This window comes from Oryctolagus cuniculus, chromosome 3, assembly GCF_051225735.1.
Source record: "Oryctolagus cuniculus isolate XC-2025 breed Fujian yellow rabbit chromosome 3, ASM5122573v1, whole genome shotgun sequence".
Taxonomy (NCBI): domain Eukaryota; kingdom Metazoa; phylum Chordata; class Mammalia; order Lagomorpha; family Leporidae; genus Oryctolagus; species Oryctolagus cuniculus.
The window spans coordinates 3,597,665-3,610,654 of NC_142869.1; the positions used below are offsets into that span (position 1 = coordinate 3,597,665).

Here is a 12,990-nt window from a genome sequence, read left to right on the forward strand (position 1 = left end):
AAATAAAAGCACCCCACCCTTGCCCCTCCTACCTTTTCACCCAAGCCGGCCCCTTGGGTTTGGCTCCAGGGTGGTTCCCCGGTGTGCCCGGCCACGCCGTGTGTGCCGCACGCACGCCTGGGTGTGGCTGTGCCATCGTCTTCCCAGTCACAGCCACCCAAGTGCCAAACACGCTTGCCAGACTGAAGCACGGGCAGGCACAACGTTAGGAAACAAAAATCTTTATTTAAAAAAAAAATAACTTACAAATCGAGAGAACTCTCCGTTCCTCCGTGCACAGACCTGCAGCCCGGGACAGTTCTGCTTTGTTGAAAATGTAACGTGACAACACGTTCGCGTCACACACTGCTGCTTTCAGAGCCGCTCTTGCTCCATGTCCTGTGCCGGCGCAAAACAGCACACGCACACACACGCATGCACACGCACACACACGCATGCACACGCACACACGCATGCACACGCATGCACACACACACGCACACATGCATGCACATGCACACGCACACACACACGCACACACACACACGGATATAAAACTATGGTCAATAAAACATTTCAGCCAGGACTGGCATATATTTATATATATATATGTACTTATATATATATATATATAAAGTTCCAGGTCAGCTAACAATTAATGTCATCCTTAGTCAAAACTGAAGTCAAACCAGTCCTTAAACTACCACACTCTGAATATGTCAGCACTGTATCTCCCATACAATATTTAAAATATATTTAACTTTCAAATACATTTATAAGGTACACCAATAGTGAGAAAATAAAGTCTTACAACTTAAATACAAATCACCATACCAAAAAAAAAAGAATTCCAGGAACACAGCACTTCTGTACAGGTGCCGGGGCCGGCCAGTCCTGACGCTGGCTTGAGCGTGGCTCTGGTGCACCAGCTGTGACGCTGTCCGAAGGCACAGCCAGGCGACAGCCCGTGGGCCCGAGCGAGAGGGGACGGATGCCTGGGGACACCTGTTCCCTCCTCCTGTCACTCAAGCATCGAGAGCAAAGCCACTCCGCTTCCGTCGAGAAACCCACAGCAGCCCGCCGCCGCCCCGTGGGCCGCATGCATCCGAGTCCCCGAGCCCCGGGCGGGGCCCGGCGGTCACTTGGCGCTCTGCTCCAGCGCCGAGTACTCTGCCTCGGACACCCTGGAGGCGTCGATGAGCTTGGTGAGCCCCGTCTTGGCCGAGTACTTGAAGATGAAGGCCTTCATGAGCTCGTACCTGTAGTTGCGGTTGATGAAGCTGTAGAGCACGGGGTTGACGCAGCAGTGCACCAGGGACAGGCACTGCGTCACGTGCAGCGCCGTGAAGAGCGCGTTCTCCAGCTGGCACGTGAAGGGCAGGTAGTGCAGGATGGAGAAGATGTCCAGCAGCACGACCACGTGGTAGGGCAGCCAGCACACCAGGAAGACCACCACGTAGGAGAAGATGATCTTGCGGCTGCTCTGCTTCTCCTGGTCGCCCGACGCCGCGATGGCTCTGGCGAGCAGGAAGTAGAAGACGGCGATGACGGAGAAGGGGACGGCGAAGCCCAGGACGACGGAGACCAGCTCCATGCCGATGAGCCACTCCTTGATGCTGTGCTCGGGGTAGAAGGACCGGCAGTAGGTCTCGTTGTTGGAGGCGGACGTGACGGTCTTCAGGTAGTAGGTGTCGGGCAGGGACACGCAGAAGGCCAGCAGCCACACGAGGACGCAGACGCCACGGCGCACCCTCTGCTTCCGGCAGCTCGAGGTGCCGGCGAAGCGGGTGACGGACAGGTAGCGGTCCACGCTCATGCAGGTGAGGAAGAAGATGCTGCCGAAGAGGTTGATGGAGAAGATGAGGTGGGTGACCTTGCAGGTGAGCTCGCCCATGGGCCACTGATTGTGCTGCACCAGGCTGACCACCCAGACGGGGATGGTGATGACCACCCACAGGTCCGCGATGGCCAGGTTCAGGATGTAGCAGTGCGTGTCGTAGCCCGTGGTCTTGGCCTGGACGTTCACCCAGACCACCACGGAGTTGGCGATCATGCCGATGACGAAGATGAAGATGTAGACCAAGGCGAGCGTGTACAGCAGGACGCTCTTGTTGGCCAGGCCGGGGCACTGCACCGTGTCCACCGCGATGCAGTCGCCGCTGCTGTTGCAGGGCCACACGACGTCGGAGAAGTTGCCGGGTTCCGCGTAGTCGAAGAGATGCAGATCCATGGCTCCCAGGCGAGTGGTCCCACGGCCTGTGGGGCAAACAGAGAACATGGAGCAGGAGTTTCCAGTCCAGGCGCGTTCGCGGGCGCTATGACGCTTTAGCCCTGTTTCATCTTGCATAGAACGCAGAAAAGAAAACCCTAACAGAACCCTGCATCAGACAGCCCAGCGGCTCAAGAGAAACAGTGTTTATTCTCTGTATCTTCTCCCGGCTGTGTGCTGCAGGCACCAGGCTGGCTGTGCCCAGGGTGCAGGATCCGCAAGGCACAGGGGCCGAAGAAACCGCAGACACAGGGTCCATGTGCGCCCCCGGTGGGGTCGGGGGCCCTGTGATCTGTGTCCTCCAAGAACGGCACCCTGACTCCCTCCGAACCCTGCTCTGCCTTTGGGGTCTCCCGGAACACACTGCACATCCTCTTCTGAGTCTGCACTTAAAATGTGACTCAGCGCTTTCCACCTTCCTGCACCCTTCACTTGTAAACCTTAGACGTGGCAGGAGAAACTCGCTCACCCAACCTGCGCCCCAAACCTTCAGGCCCCCGGCTTTGATTTTCAACAGAGGGCAACCAACCCTGCCCGGAGCCCTGGGCCACCTCCTGGCTTCCCAGGGAGTCCCTGTATGCGTTCAACTGCTTCAAAAACAGCAGGGGCCAAGGCCCAGAGCACCAGGGCTGCACCTGTTGCCTTGCTGCAGGGCTGAGGAATTCCTGCTGACCCCAGTGCTGTGAGCTGTCACCGCTTCACACCCCGGGAGATGCGGGCACGAGACACCGCTTTGTCTGGAAGTGACCTCCCCACCAAGGCACCAGCAAGGACAGACGGCTGCCAGGGGCTGTCTTCTCTTGCCCATCGTCACCTGAGCTCCCCACAGTTCCTGCAGGCCCCAGGCTGCCACTGGGTGATGGTCAAACACAAAGCACGAGTCCACAGCCAAGCCCACCGGGAGGGAACCCCAGGTCCCATGCAAGGACTCCCTGGGGGCTGAGGGCAACGGCCAGTGGGTCAGTGCCCCATGGCTACACTGAGGTGGTGAGGAGCCTGATTCCCAGGCCAGGGCTCCCCTGCAGCCCGACACTGGGCAGCGACACCCAGCTCAGAGCATCCCTAGGACGAAGGCCTGGCACAGAGGCCTGCATACAGCAGGTGCTCAACAAAACCTCAGCTCCAGGAAGAACGAACCTGGGGCTTCTCCAGCCGGGGAATCCGATTTCTCTTACTTCTTTACCATGTTGGAGACTGGTGAGTAAGAAACACCCCCGGGGAGGGCACCCCCAAGCGCACCCAAGGCCAGGAGTCTGATGGGTCCATCCCTCGGGACCACAGGAACAGATCCCTGAGCGGTGAGCAGTTTGGCTGCCTCCCAGGTCGGCTCCACAGCCTCCAACCCCCAGCAGAGGATCCGCTCTGGAGTCCCAGCGAGCAGAGACCCCCTACACGCTCTGTGGGCTGCACATGGCCCTGGTTCCCCTCCCGGGGACCCCCCTGGGCCTTGGTGACCGCTGCCGCCATCCATGATGGCCACCTCCCCTCCCCTCCCCTCCCCTCCCCTCCCCTCCCCTCCCCACGGTGACGGCTCTCTGCAGAGGGAGCTGCTGGCCACGCGGGCCACCCCACCAGGAGGACACCCTGCCCTGTGACCCCCAACATGACACGCAAGCACAGGAGGGCGGCCGGAGAGATGAGCGAGAGCCAGGTCAGGGGGTTCACTCACATGAGGAGCTCTGGGCTCTTCCTGTGCTGAGGCCCCCTGACCTGCCAGCGGAGCCTCGGGCCGGCGGCCAGCCCCAGACTGTGCCCTGGCCACTGAGCGCCCTGGGGCTGACCTCGCTCTGCATTGCTGACTCAGGGAGAAAGCGCAGAGGCTCCAGCGTGGGGACCCTGGTCCTCAGCCCAGTTGCCTTCAAATGAACACACGTACAGTGTGGCTCTGCGATGGAGCGTTTCGCCCCGTCATCACCCCAGACCCCAGTCCCTGGAAGAGGGGAACTCGGATGGAGACAGGCCGCAGCCCCACATCCTGGCCGGGCAGGACTGGCCCTAGGGGGAGGGCAGCTCAGCACACCTGCCTGGCCCCCTCGCCCAGACCCACTGGCCTGAGCAGAGGCAGCCATGGATGCTGGGGCCAGAACGAAAGGACCAACACTCAGTTCTGCCAGCCTGAGCCAGGATCCTGAGCCCTCCACGGCTCTGCTCTGGCCTGGGCCTCCCTTGACCTCTAGGGCTCAGCTATGTTCTGGGCCTGGCCAGGCCCTGGCCGGTGCACAGCAGGGACAGCCCCAAGCAGGACCCCACAACGAGAACACACTGTGTCCCTCCACTTCTCCCACGGACACCCCGTGGGCAGCCAGCCCTGGGGGCTCTCCGAGCTGACAGCATGGGGTGGGGTGGGGGAGCCAGCAGACAGCTTCCGCTCTGCCCTTCGGGCAAAGAACACCCGATGTCAGAAGAACTGTGCTCCTGAGCTGGATACCCCTCCCCAGTATACGGGGCTCCCCTCCCCACTCAGGGGGTGGCCCAGTGGGACACTGCCCGCAGGGCCACGGCTGTCACTGCCCAGGGGCTGAAGGGGAGAGGGGAGGCACTGATGACCGCCAGTCATCCATCACTGAGCACCATGGACCCCTGGAGTGGGCAGGAGAAGAAGCTAGAATCCCACTCGATGACCAGCCCCCTTCTCCCAGGTCCTGATGGGGGCTGTCAGTTTGCACCGTAGCAGGCTCCAGTGGCCGAAGGAAGGAAGAGAAACATAGAGACAGGAGCTGGCGGCACCCCGCACGGCCGCCCCCACACTCTGTGTACAGACAACACCACATAGCCCCTGCACGAGGGGCACCATACAACCTGGGGTCCCGCGGGAGTCTTCCCTGTCCCCCCTGCCCCAGTCCCGCTGGGCTGGAATCAATCAGCAGTCCCGCCCCCATGGGCCTGAGGCCAAAGCGTAGGCGCTACCTCTGAGTGTCAGTCACACCTGCCCACTGCCTGACTCTGTGGGCCCGGGCCCACTCAGACCCCGGGGTTGTCAGGATTCCAGCAAAGGGGGCTTGGGATCAAAGCCCGTCCCAGTGCTGCGACTTCGCAAGTTCACGCGTTTCTCTTCTGCAAACAGCCACGTCCCCCAGTGTGCACACAGATGTCGGCTGAAGCAGGATTTGTTCCCGAGCAAAACCCGAGCGAGACAACACAAACATTCGTCAGGAGAGGCCCGGCTCCAAAAAACACGTGAGCAGCCACTGCGTGAAATCGGATGCAGCTGGGGTGAGAGCGGGCGGCCGACACGCAGAACACGCAACGCTGGGAAGGGCAGGGCCCCGGGCGCACGCACACGCGCGCACACACATGCACGCGCATGCGTGTGTGGGTGTGCGTGGACAGCGAGGCGAAGGGCGAGCTGTGCAGGCAGCACAGAGCCCCGGGGGGCCGCAGAGGGGGAGCTGTGGTTTTGCTCCGCGAACTTCTGTGTGCTTGGAACCTGGACCTGGACAACGAGGCGCAAGTTAATAGCGAGAGGAATGAGCCGCGGCGCAGGCGGGGTTCAAGTTCTCTTTCTCTAGACCCCAGAGGCCCGGCCGAGAGCCAAAAGCAGTAAACGTCAGCTTCCAGCCCTGCTCCCCAACGCCACCTCGTCTCGCTCAGCCCTGGCCACGGCGACAGCGTTTCCAGCAACCTGGCCGCACACCTGCACCGAGACAGGCAGCTCCCACCCACAGCCACCCAGGGGACACGTGCACCCCTCGCGGCCCCAACACTGTGGGCCACCGCCGCGTCCAGTGGAGGACCATGCCTCTCGCCAAGGTTCCTGGATGACAGCCGAGCTGCATCCAAACAGTTGCTGGAGCCCCCCCACACACACAGCCCCCCAGCAAGCTGGGGCGAGGCCAGGATGAGCCGACTCCCGGTTTCGACTCGGGGCTGGGGGACTAGGCCTGCAGTAACGTGTCTTCCCCCTGCTGGCTCCCTCCCAGACACTGCCCTGTGTCCAGGCCCCTGGCTGGTGTTCTCCAAAACCACCTTCAACACACACAAAAGCTGCCTCCGCGACGCGGGGCGCTCCTCCCAGCTGTGCCCTGGGCCCGTCTGCCTCTCCTGCCTCCTCCCCAGCCCGCGGCCCTGAATCCTGCTGTGCACCCTACCTACCCCCCCACCTCCCTCCTGCCCATGGCTGGCACCCCCCCCCCACCATCCCTGCACAGCCACCGACGGTGCAGGCACCTGGCACAGAGCAGGTGTCCAGTGACCCACAGCCATCAGTCAGGCTCCACTGAGGCTGCACTACTAACAGTTGCAGATTTTCTGTGACCCCGGCTGAGCCAGGAGGCCCAGGAGGGAGGCAGGCCTGACTCCTCTCACCACTCGTTCCCCCCAAGAACCTCCCACCCCACTGCAGAGGCCAGGGAGGTGCAAGGGCACTGGGGCTGCCCTGCGACAGGGGTGGGGGTGTCCACTGGGCCTTCAAGGAGAAGGAGGTGACCAAGGGAGGGTGCGGGAGTCTGAAAACAGAGCCCCCAGCTGGCCCGGGCAAAGGGGAGATGAAAACCAGGAATGAGCTCAGCAGCTCGGGCAGGGAGGTCAGGCCTGGGTGCGTCCACGCAGAGCCATGGCTTTGGGGCAGAACAGGCCTTAAAGAATGGACAGTGATACAGAAAGTACTTGGGCTCTGGTGGCTGGGTGTGGGGCGGGCAGGCTCCCCCCAACAGCAGTGCAGATAAGATAAGACACCAGGCCCCCGGTGAGGGGCCCTCTGCCCTCCTTGGGCCCTGCAGGACCTCTGTCTACTGGCCACCTCCTTCCTGGTAGTCTGAGGCCTGCACCCCACAATGGCAGATGGAGGGCAAGTTCAGGGTCAGCCCTGGGCAGCCCCTTCTTCTGACACTCGCCATTCTGTGCACCTGCAGACAGAGGCCAGCGCAGGAGAAGGCGGGAGTTACTGGCTGCCTGTGGCTGGGAACAGAGTCCTCGGCCCCCTTCCGACTTCTCCAGGGATGTCATCCCCTGTGAGTCACCCTACAACAACTCAAGCCCTGGCTCTTCCCTTTGGCTGGCGTCAGGTCTTCGAGAGCGTGCCGTCAGAGTCAGCAGATCCGCGCGACCTCAGCAGCACCATTAGACTTGTTTTTATTTTTGTTTTGAATCCATCCTGAATTAAATCCATGCGGAAATCAACCAACCCAGCAGGCGGAGGGAGAAGCCAAGGGAGGCTCCGGCCCAGGCGGCTCTCTGTGGCCCTCGCCGGGATGGGAGCAGAATGGCAGCTCTGTCCCCTGGTGCCCCCCAAGCAAGAACCAGGCCTCATGGGTGACACGGTCTTCAGTGGCCTAAGCGGTCTTGCTTTCCCTAAGGAAGGAACTTCTCTGAGTTATTTGAGAACTCAAAAAAATCATGGCGGGGGGGGGGGGGGGTCATGCTCTGATGCAGGCGGGGCCCACCCAGTCCCAGAAGCCCTAGAGCCGCTTCGGGCTGACACTTGAGGGCGGCAGCCTTATCCACTGGCAAGTGTGTGGGGAAGAAAAACAAGTCCCACACCCAGAAACCCCACTGGGTCCGCCGAGCCGGGAAGAGCAAGGCTGTGGCGGCAGGAGCAGATCCAGGGGCCCCACCTGGCCAGGGTGGGGTCAGGGCTGGCCCGGGGCACTCAGACCCGACTCCCACGCAGCCTAGGACCCGGACAGGCAGCAGGCTGGGAGAATCCTCCACCCAGGGCTCCCCGCTTGGCGCAGGGGGATGCCCAGGACACTGCACAGCCAGGCTGCTCCTGGGAAAGCCAGGCCGGACACCTGCAGAGCTGTCGGTCACCATGGGAACAGCAGAAGATGCTGACAGTGCGGCCACACAGCCCTCAACACGCAGAGACCCCGCACTGCCCACCGGGGGCCCCTGTGTCCGTCCCTGGGCCAGCAGCAGCTCAAGGCCACTCCTTAGCCCCTTGTCCACCTGGAACCCAGCACTGACTGTGTGCAGACCCACTTGCGGCTCTGGAAAGCAGTCCCCATAGACAGAGGCAAGTCCACAGCCACCACAGCCACAAGGCAACAAGGGATTTTCTTCTACTCTAAGTGAGTGGCTGCTTGGAGACCAAAGTCTCCTGGCAGAAAAGCACCAAAAATTCAACATCAGGGACGGGACCCCACCTCCTTCCCGACCTGTCTTGTTGCACCCTGCTGGTTTTCATTGTAACAGAAAATACGGCTCCTGGAGCTGCCTGCTCCTTGGCTTTTCTGGACTTAAAAGTAGCTGACACACACAGACTGAATTCTTTCTAAATTACGGCTGAACGCACGCAACCCAATTAGAAGGCATTTGTACACGTTTCCTGGTCCTAATGGCAAAATGCAGCTTCCCGCTTGTCTAGTTTTAAGCACACACGCCTCCGGCCCCTGATTCCATCCCGTCCTGCAGAATCGCGGAGAGCGATCTCAAGTTGGGAAATCTCTGGGATCTGTTTCTTACTCCTGGTCACTCTCACGGTTTACAAAGTGGCCGCCCCGCAGCCCCATGTTGAAGTAACTGCAACCAACCTTCCCCCCACGCCCACTGGAAAACAGCGGCCCTCCGCCCGAACCCACCACACAAAAAGCCACTGTTCCTGATTAAGTAAGGGTTTTTGTTATTTTATTTTTTTTTCCGCCCAGAAAGCCTGCCCTTGGCCTCTCCCGGGCCTGATTAGAAGTCATCAGGCCTCCTGGCCTCTCCAAGGGCGACTCACGCACCTCCCCAGTCAGCTCCCTGTTGAGCACAAGCCTTGGAACTTTTTAAAGTTATGACTACAACGCATGCCCTTAAAAAAAAAAAAAAAAACCTGATGGACAGCCAAGGGCAGCCATTCCTCCACTTTTCCTTTGCGTTTCCACCCCGTCCTGTGCAGCCCGGCCCAGCCTCCCCGAGGCCGGAGGCTGTGGCATTGCACTCAGCTGCTGTGTGCACATTCAAGTGTTTACGGCACAAACCGGGGAAAACAGCACAAATCATTTCCAAGCGAGCCCCATGTGCAGCTCTGCTCCGAGCGAGGCTTTGCATCTGCAGAGGGCTCACAGTCTGATGAAAGAAAAGACAAGCAGTTTATCCATTTAAAATCTGCAGAGCCCTCGCAGCCCCCACTCTCCTTTCCAGCACGCCCATTTGATCTCCACATTTCCCTGGAATAAATACAGGGACACAAAGGCAGCATCTGTGTTTTGAAAGAAAAGAAAAAAGTTGTCACACGGAGACTCTGCAGGCTGAGGTTTCAGGGGACCTCACTGCCCCAAATACGTTCAAAGGACCCGAGCCATTCAAGGGGGCTCGCTCCCTCTCTGCAGACACGAATCGATCCTGTTCTAAGCAAATGAATAGAAAGGAAAGGAAAAGAAAGGAGAGAGAGAGAAAGAAAGAAGAGAGGAGAGCTAGGGAGAGAGACAGCCAGTCTGACTTTTACAACGTCTCATTGTCCTGGAAGTTACAAGCCTTGGCTAACAACCCATCCCTGATCTCACTCCAAAGTCCTCACTCGCAGTCGCCCCTCAAATCCACGGAAACACGTGCTCCACCTGGAGAGAGCGTATTTGAATTATAAAATACCCGACTTTGCTGTGCGCCCCCCCCCCTTCTTATTCTTCCAGCTGAAGCTGGCTCGGCTTAACACTTTCTGAGACAACAATAAATACTCAAATTAGATTAGCGAGGATGCAATCAAGAGGCAAGAAGACGGGGCTGTATTTAACTTCACATTTACAGCTTCCGGGCTTACCGGAGCTGGTAATCTCCAGGGGGACCCCCGGCACCCTCCCCAGCAAGGCAGGGTGGCTCCTGATAAAACACACTGCCCTTTCAGAAGCGGGCATTTACCCCCGGTTCTGTCTGCTTCCCAGCTGACAGGCCCGCAAGGAAGCCGGGAAGCAGCGTTGCCAAGCTAACCCCTTGCCAGCTCGGGGCAGGCAGAGGGGACGGTGGGCATTTTTGCAAAGCTCCCGTGCTCCCTGGTGAGTGACTATCACAGCCTCACATAAACTCCGCACTCCTAGATCCAACACACGCTCACACGCGCAAATTTCCGTCCCCAAGTGACGGAAGGAACAGCCCTTGGCTCCTGCGCTGCAGGGCGCACCCCCACCCCGCATCGGCAGAGTTTGCCATGCAGGCATGCGATGAGCAGCCAGCCTGGGCTTCCAGGCGCCAGCCGTGTGGACCCTCAGGCACTCGGCCCACCCGCGCCAGAGAAATCCTCTGGGCGGGCCCAGCAGCGGGAGCCCTGCCCGCCTCCCCTCCTGCCCCGGGGAGCCTGGCCTCCTCACCTCCGGGCTGGCTGGGCTCCGCCGTGTGCTGGCTCCCTCTGCGCAGAGCGGTTTCCTGCAACTGTGAGCTCTCTGCGGCGGACTCGCGTTTTATACGCTGCGGAAGGGCGCCTCTAGGTGGCAGCTTGCTAACTCTGGTCTAGGGCTCGCTCGCTCGCTCGCTCTCCCTCCCCTCCACACCCCCTTCCCTCTCCCGTAAGCCTCCCCCAGCCTGCTGTTTCCTGAACAAGCAAGCTCTCGGGAAACCCCAGCCTCCCCTCATTTGCAAAGCCTAATGAAGCCACAAGGTCCAGACCCCAGGGGGGGAAAGATGGCAGAAAAAAAAAAAAAAATACTGCAAAGAAACCCTGGTGCTTTGCAAAACCATCAGCCATTGATCTGGCCTCAGGTGTATCTTTAGCAATCCCATTAGCACCGCGGGAGTCCCCTGGCCGGCCCGAGACGGCGATGGCTGGGAACTTCTGAACCTCGCTGCTGACGGACAAGCCGGGTTTGGCTCCAATGCCTCCAAAGCGGAGCTCGCTCGCTCGGCCAGGGCGCCGCACCCTGACCCCAGAGTGGAGCACGCAGCCGCCAACGTCCACGTCCTTCCACCACTTGCATTTGTAAAGGACGTCAGGGCCAGAGCTCTGCAGGGCGATGCCCCGGGAGCCTGCCCGGTGCCAGACACGCCCCGGGGGGCCGCTCGGCGCGTCCCGATAGCGCCCTCCCCGCGCGGGAGCGAGCCCGTCTGCGGTTGTTGGCATTAGCCTTAGTGAGATCTACATCCTTATCGGCGCTGCGTGCGGGCCGGGGCAGGGGGCGCGTACACGGAGCTGCACTTGGGACGCACGGCCTCGCTCCACGCACGCGGTCCCCGCAGCCAGGCGCCCTGCGGCTCTCCCTTTTGCATGGACAGCAGCAGCAGGCTGCCAAATGCCGGGGCTGGGGTCGCGAGGCCAAAGTCTCCCGCGGCTGGAGGGCCTGGGTGTGGGGAGAGCACTTACAAAGGAAATATTTTGTTTAGACAAAAGCTTCGCATTTTTCTCGTGACCGAGGGCAGCCCAGGGCGGAGCCGCCGCCGGGGCAGGGAGGAGCGCACCTGCTCCCGGGGCCCTGGGGCGGGGGGGGGGGGGGCGCCGCGCGGGGGGCCGTGGCCGGGACAGAGGGGCTGCGCGGTCGCCTTTCCCCGCGCCAGGGAGCGAGTGACCCCCACCCCCGCCGACTTTCTGCCCCGTTCCCGTCTCCTGCTGCCGCGCGTCTGAGCTGGGTGTAGCCGATGGGTCCCTGTCCCCGGGGAGGGCGCCCTCAGACCCTGCAACCCGCAGCCCGCAGCCTGGGGCGAAATTCCAACGCGGCGCCGGCCCCGAGGCGCCTGGACCAAACTCTGGCGCCCAGGAAAGCCGCCTGGGCACCCGCGCGTTCTGAGCCCGGGTGCGGGGGTTGCCCCAGAGCGGGCAGGAGGGAGCGCCCACGCCCCCCGGCGGGATCCCCAGAGCCCGGAACGGACCTGCCCCCCAGCCCCCACCCAGTGCTCGGCTCCCAGCCCGGATTGCACCCAACCCCCAGGGCCTGAGCGCGCACCGGCCGCAAGGCGGCAGCCCGCATCCAACCGCGGCGCCGGGAGGATTCCGCCCCGCGGCCACAACCCTCCTGCAGCCCGACGCGCTCGGCCGGGGGCGGGGCTGCAGGGGTCCTCCCGAGGGCCTGGGCCGGCAAGCGCTGGCCGGAGCCAGTCCGGGGCTCGCCCGTGGAGCCGCACCGCGCCGGGGTTCCCCCGGGCCTTCCCCTGTCCTAGGGGCAAGGGAGCAGTAAGAAAGTACGAGTGCATTGTCCCTGGGCCTGCAGCCTCCGAGTTTTCTGCGGGATGCCCCTGCTTTTAGGGGCCTGTTGGGGGAAAGTGGTGCCTCCCGCTGCGGAGGCAAGCCTGTGCCCTGAGCCCCCAGCACGCCCGGCACTCCGAGTCCCCGGGGCATTCTGCCAGCCCCCAGTTCTCTGCCCAGAAGGGTTGGGAGGGGCTTTCAGACACTCCCCTTCCCTTCATTCTCTGTAATCTGCACCTGGGATTTCACGCCAGAATGAGCAGGCTGTGCCCTCCCCGCAGGATCTGCCTGCAGCTGTGGCGCTAGCAGGCTTAGAAGACTGAAATCCACAGTGCTTAGAAGAGCTGCGTCCCTGGGGGCAGAGCCCCAGCCCCACCCCAGCACAGCTCCAGTGCCGGTGACTGCAGACTGGCTCCGGAGCTGTCGTTTGGGCTGGGACTGGACATTCCCCGAATAGTAGTGTGGAGCCCCTTCTGTGCCGGAAGGGCCCTCAGGCAAAGGCAGGTGCTTATGAGTGCAGGTGTTGGAGCCCTGGGCGAAGCCGCCACTCGCAATGCCTGCACCCCATAGCGGGGTCCTGGCTGCTCCTCTTCCCACCCAGCTCCCCGCTAATGCACCTCAGACGGCTCAGGTGCTTGGGCCCCCACCACCTACAGGGAGCCCCTGGCTTTGGCCTGGCCCAGATCCAGCTGTTGCAGGCGTTTGGGGAGTGAACCAG

At 61.6% G+C, this 12,990-nt stretch overlaps 1 protein-coding gene across 1 annotated transcript; it reads right to left on the bottom strand.

Annotated features, from left to right (window-relative positions):
- Nucleotides 1-205: 205 nt before the first annotated feature.
- ACKR3 (atypical chemokine receptor 3) lies at nt 206-11,357 on the bottom strand. The gene is made up of 2 exons (XM_002723240.6): nt 10,471-11,357; nt 206-2,235 (listed from the first exon to the last, which is right to left on the bottom strand). The coding sequence occupies exon 2, from the start codon at nt 2,207-2,209 to the stop codon at nt 1,118-1,120; it is 1,092 nt and encodes a 363-aa protein (XP_002723286.1). The 5' UTR covers nt 2,210-2,235; nt 10,471-11,357; the 3' UTR covers nt 206-1,117.
- Between the last annotated feature and the right edge of the window lie 1,633 nt (nt 11,358-12,990).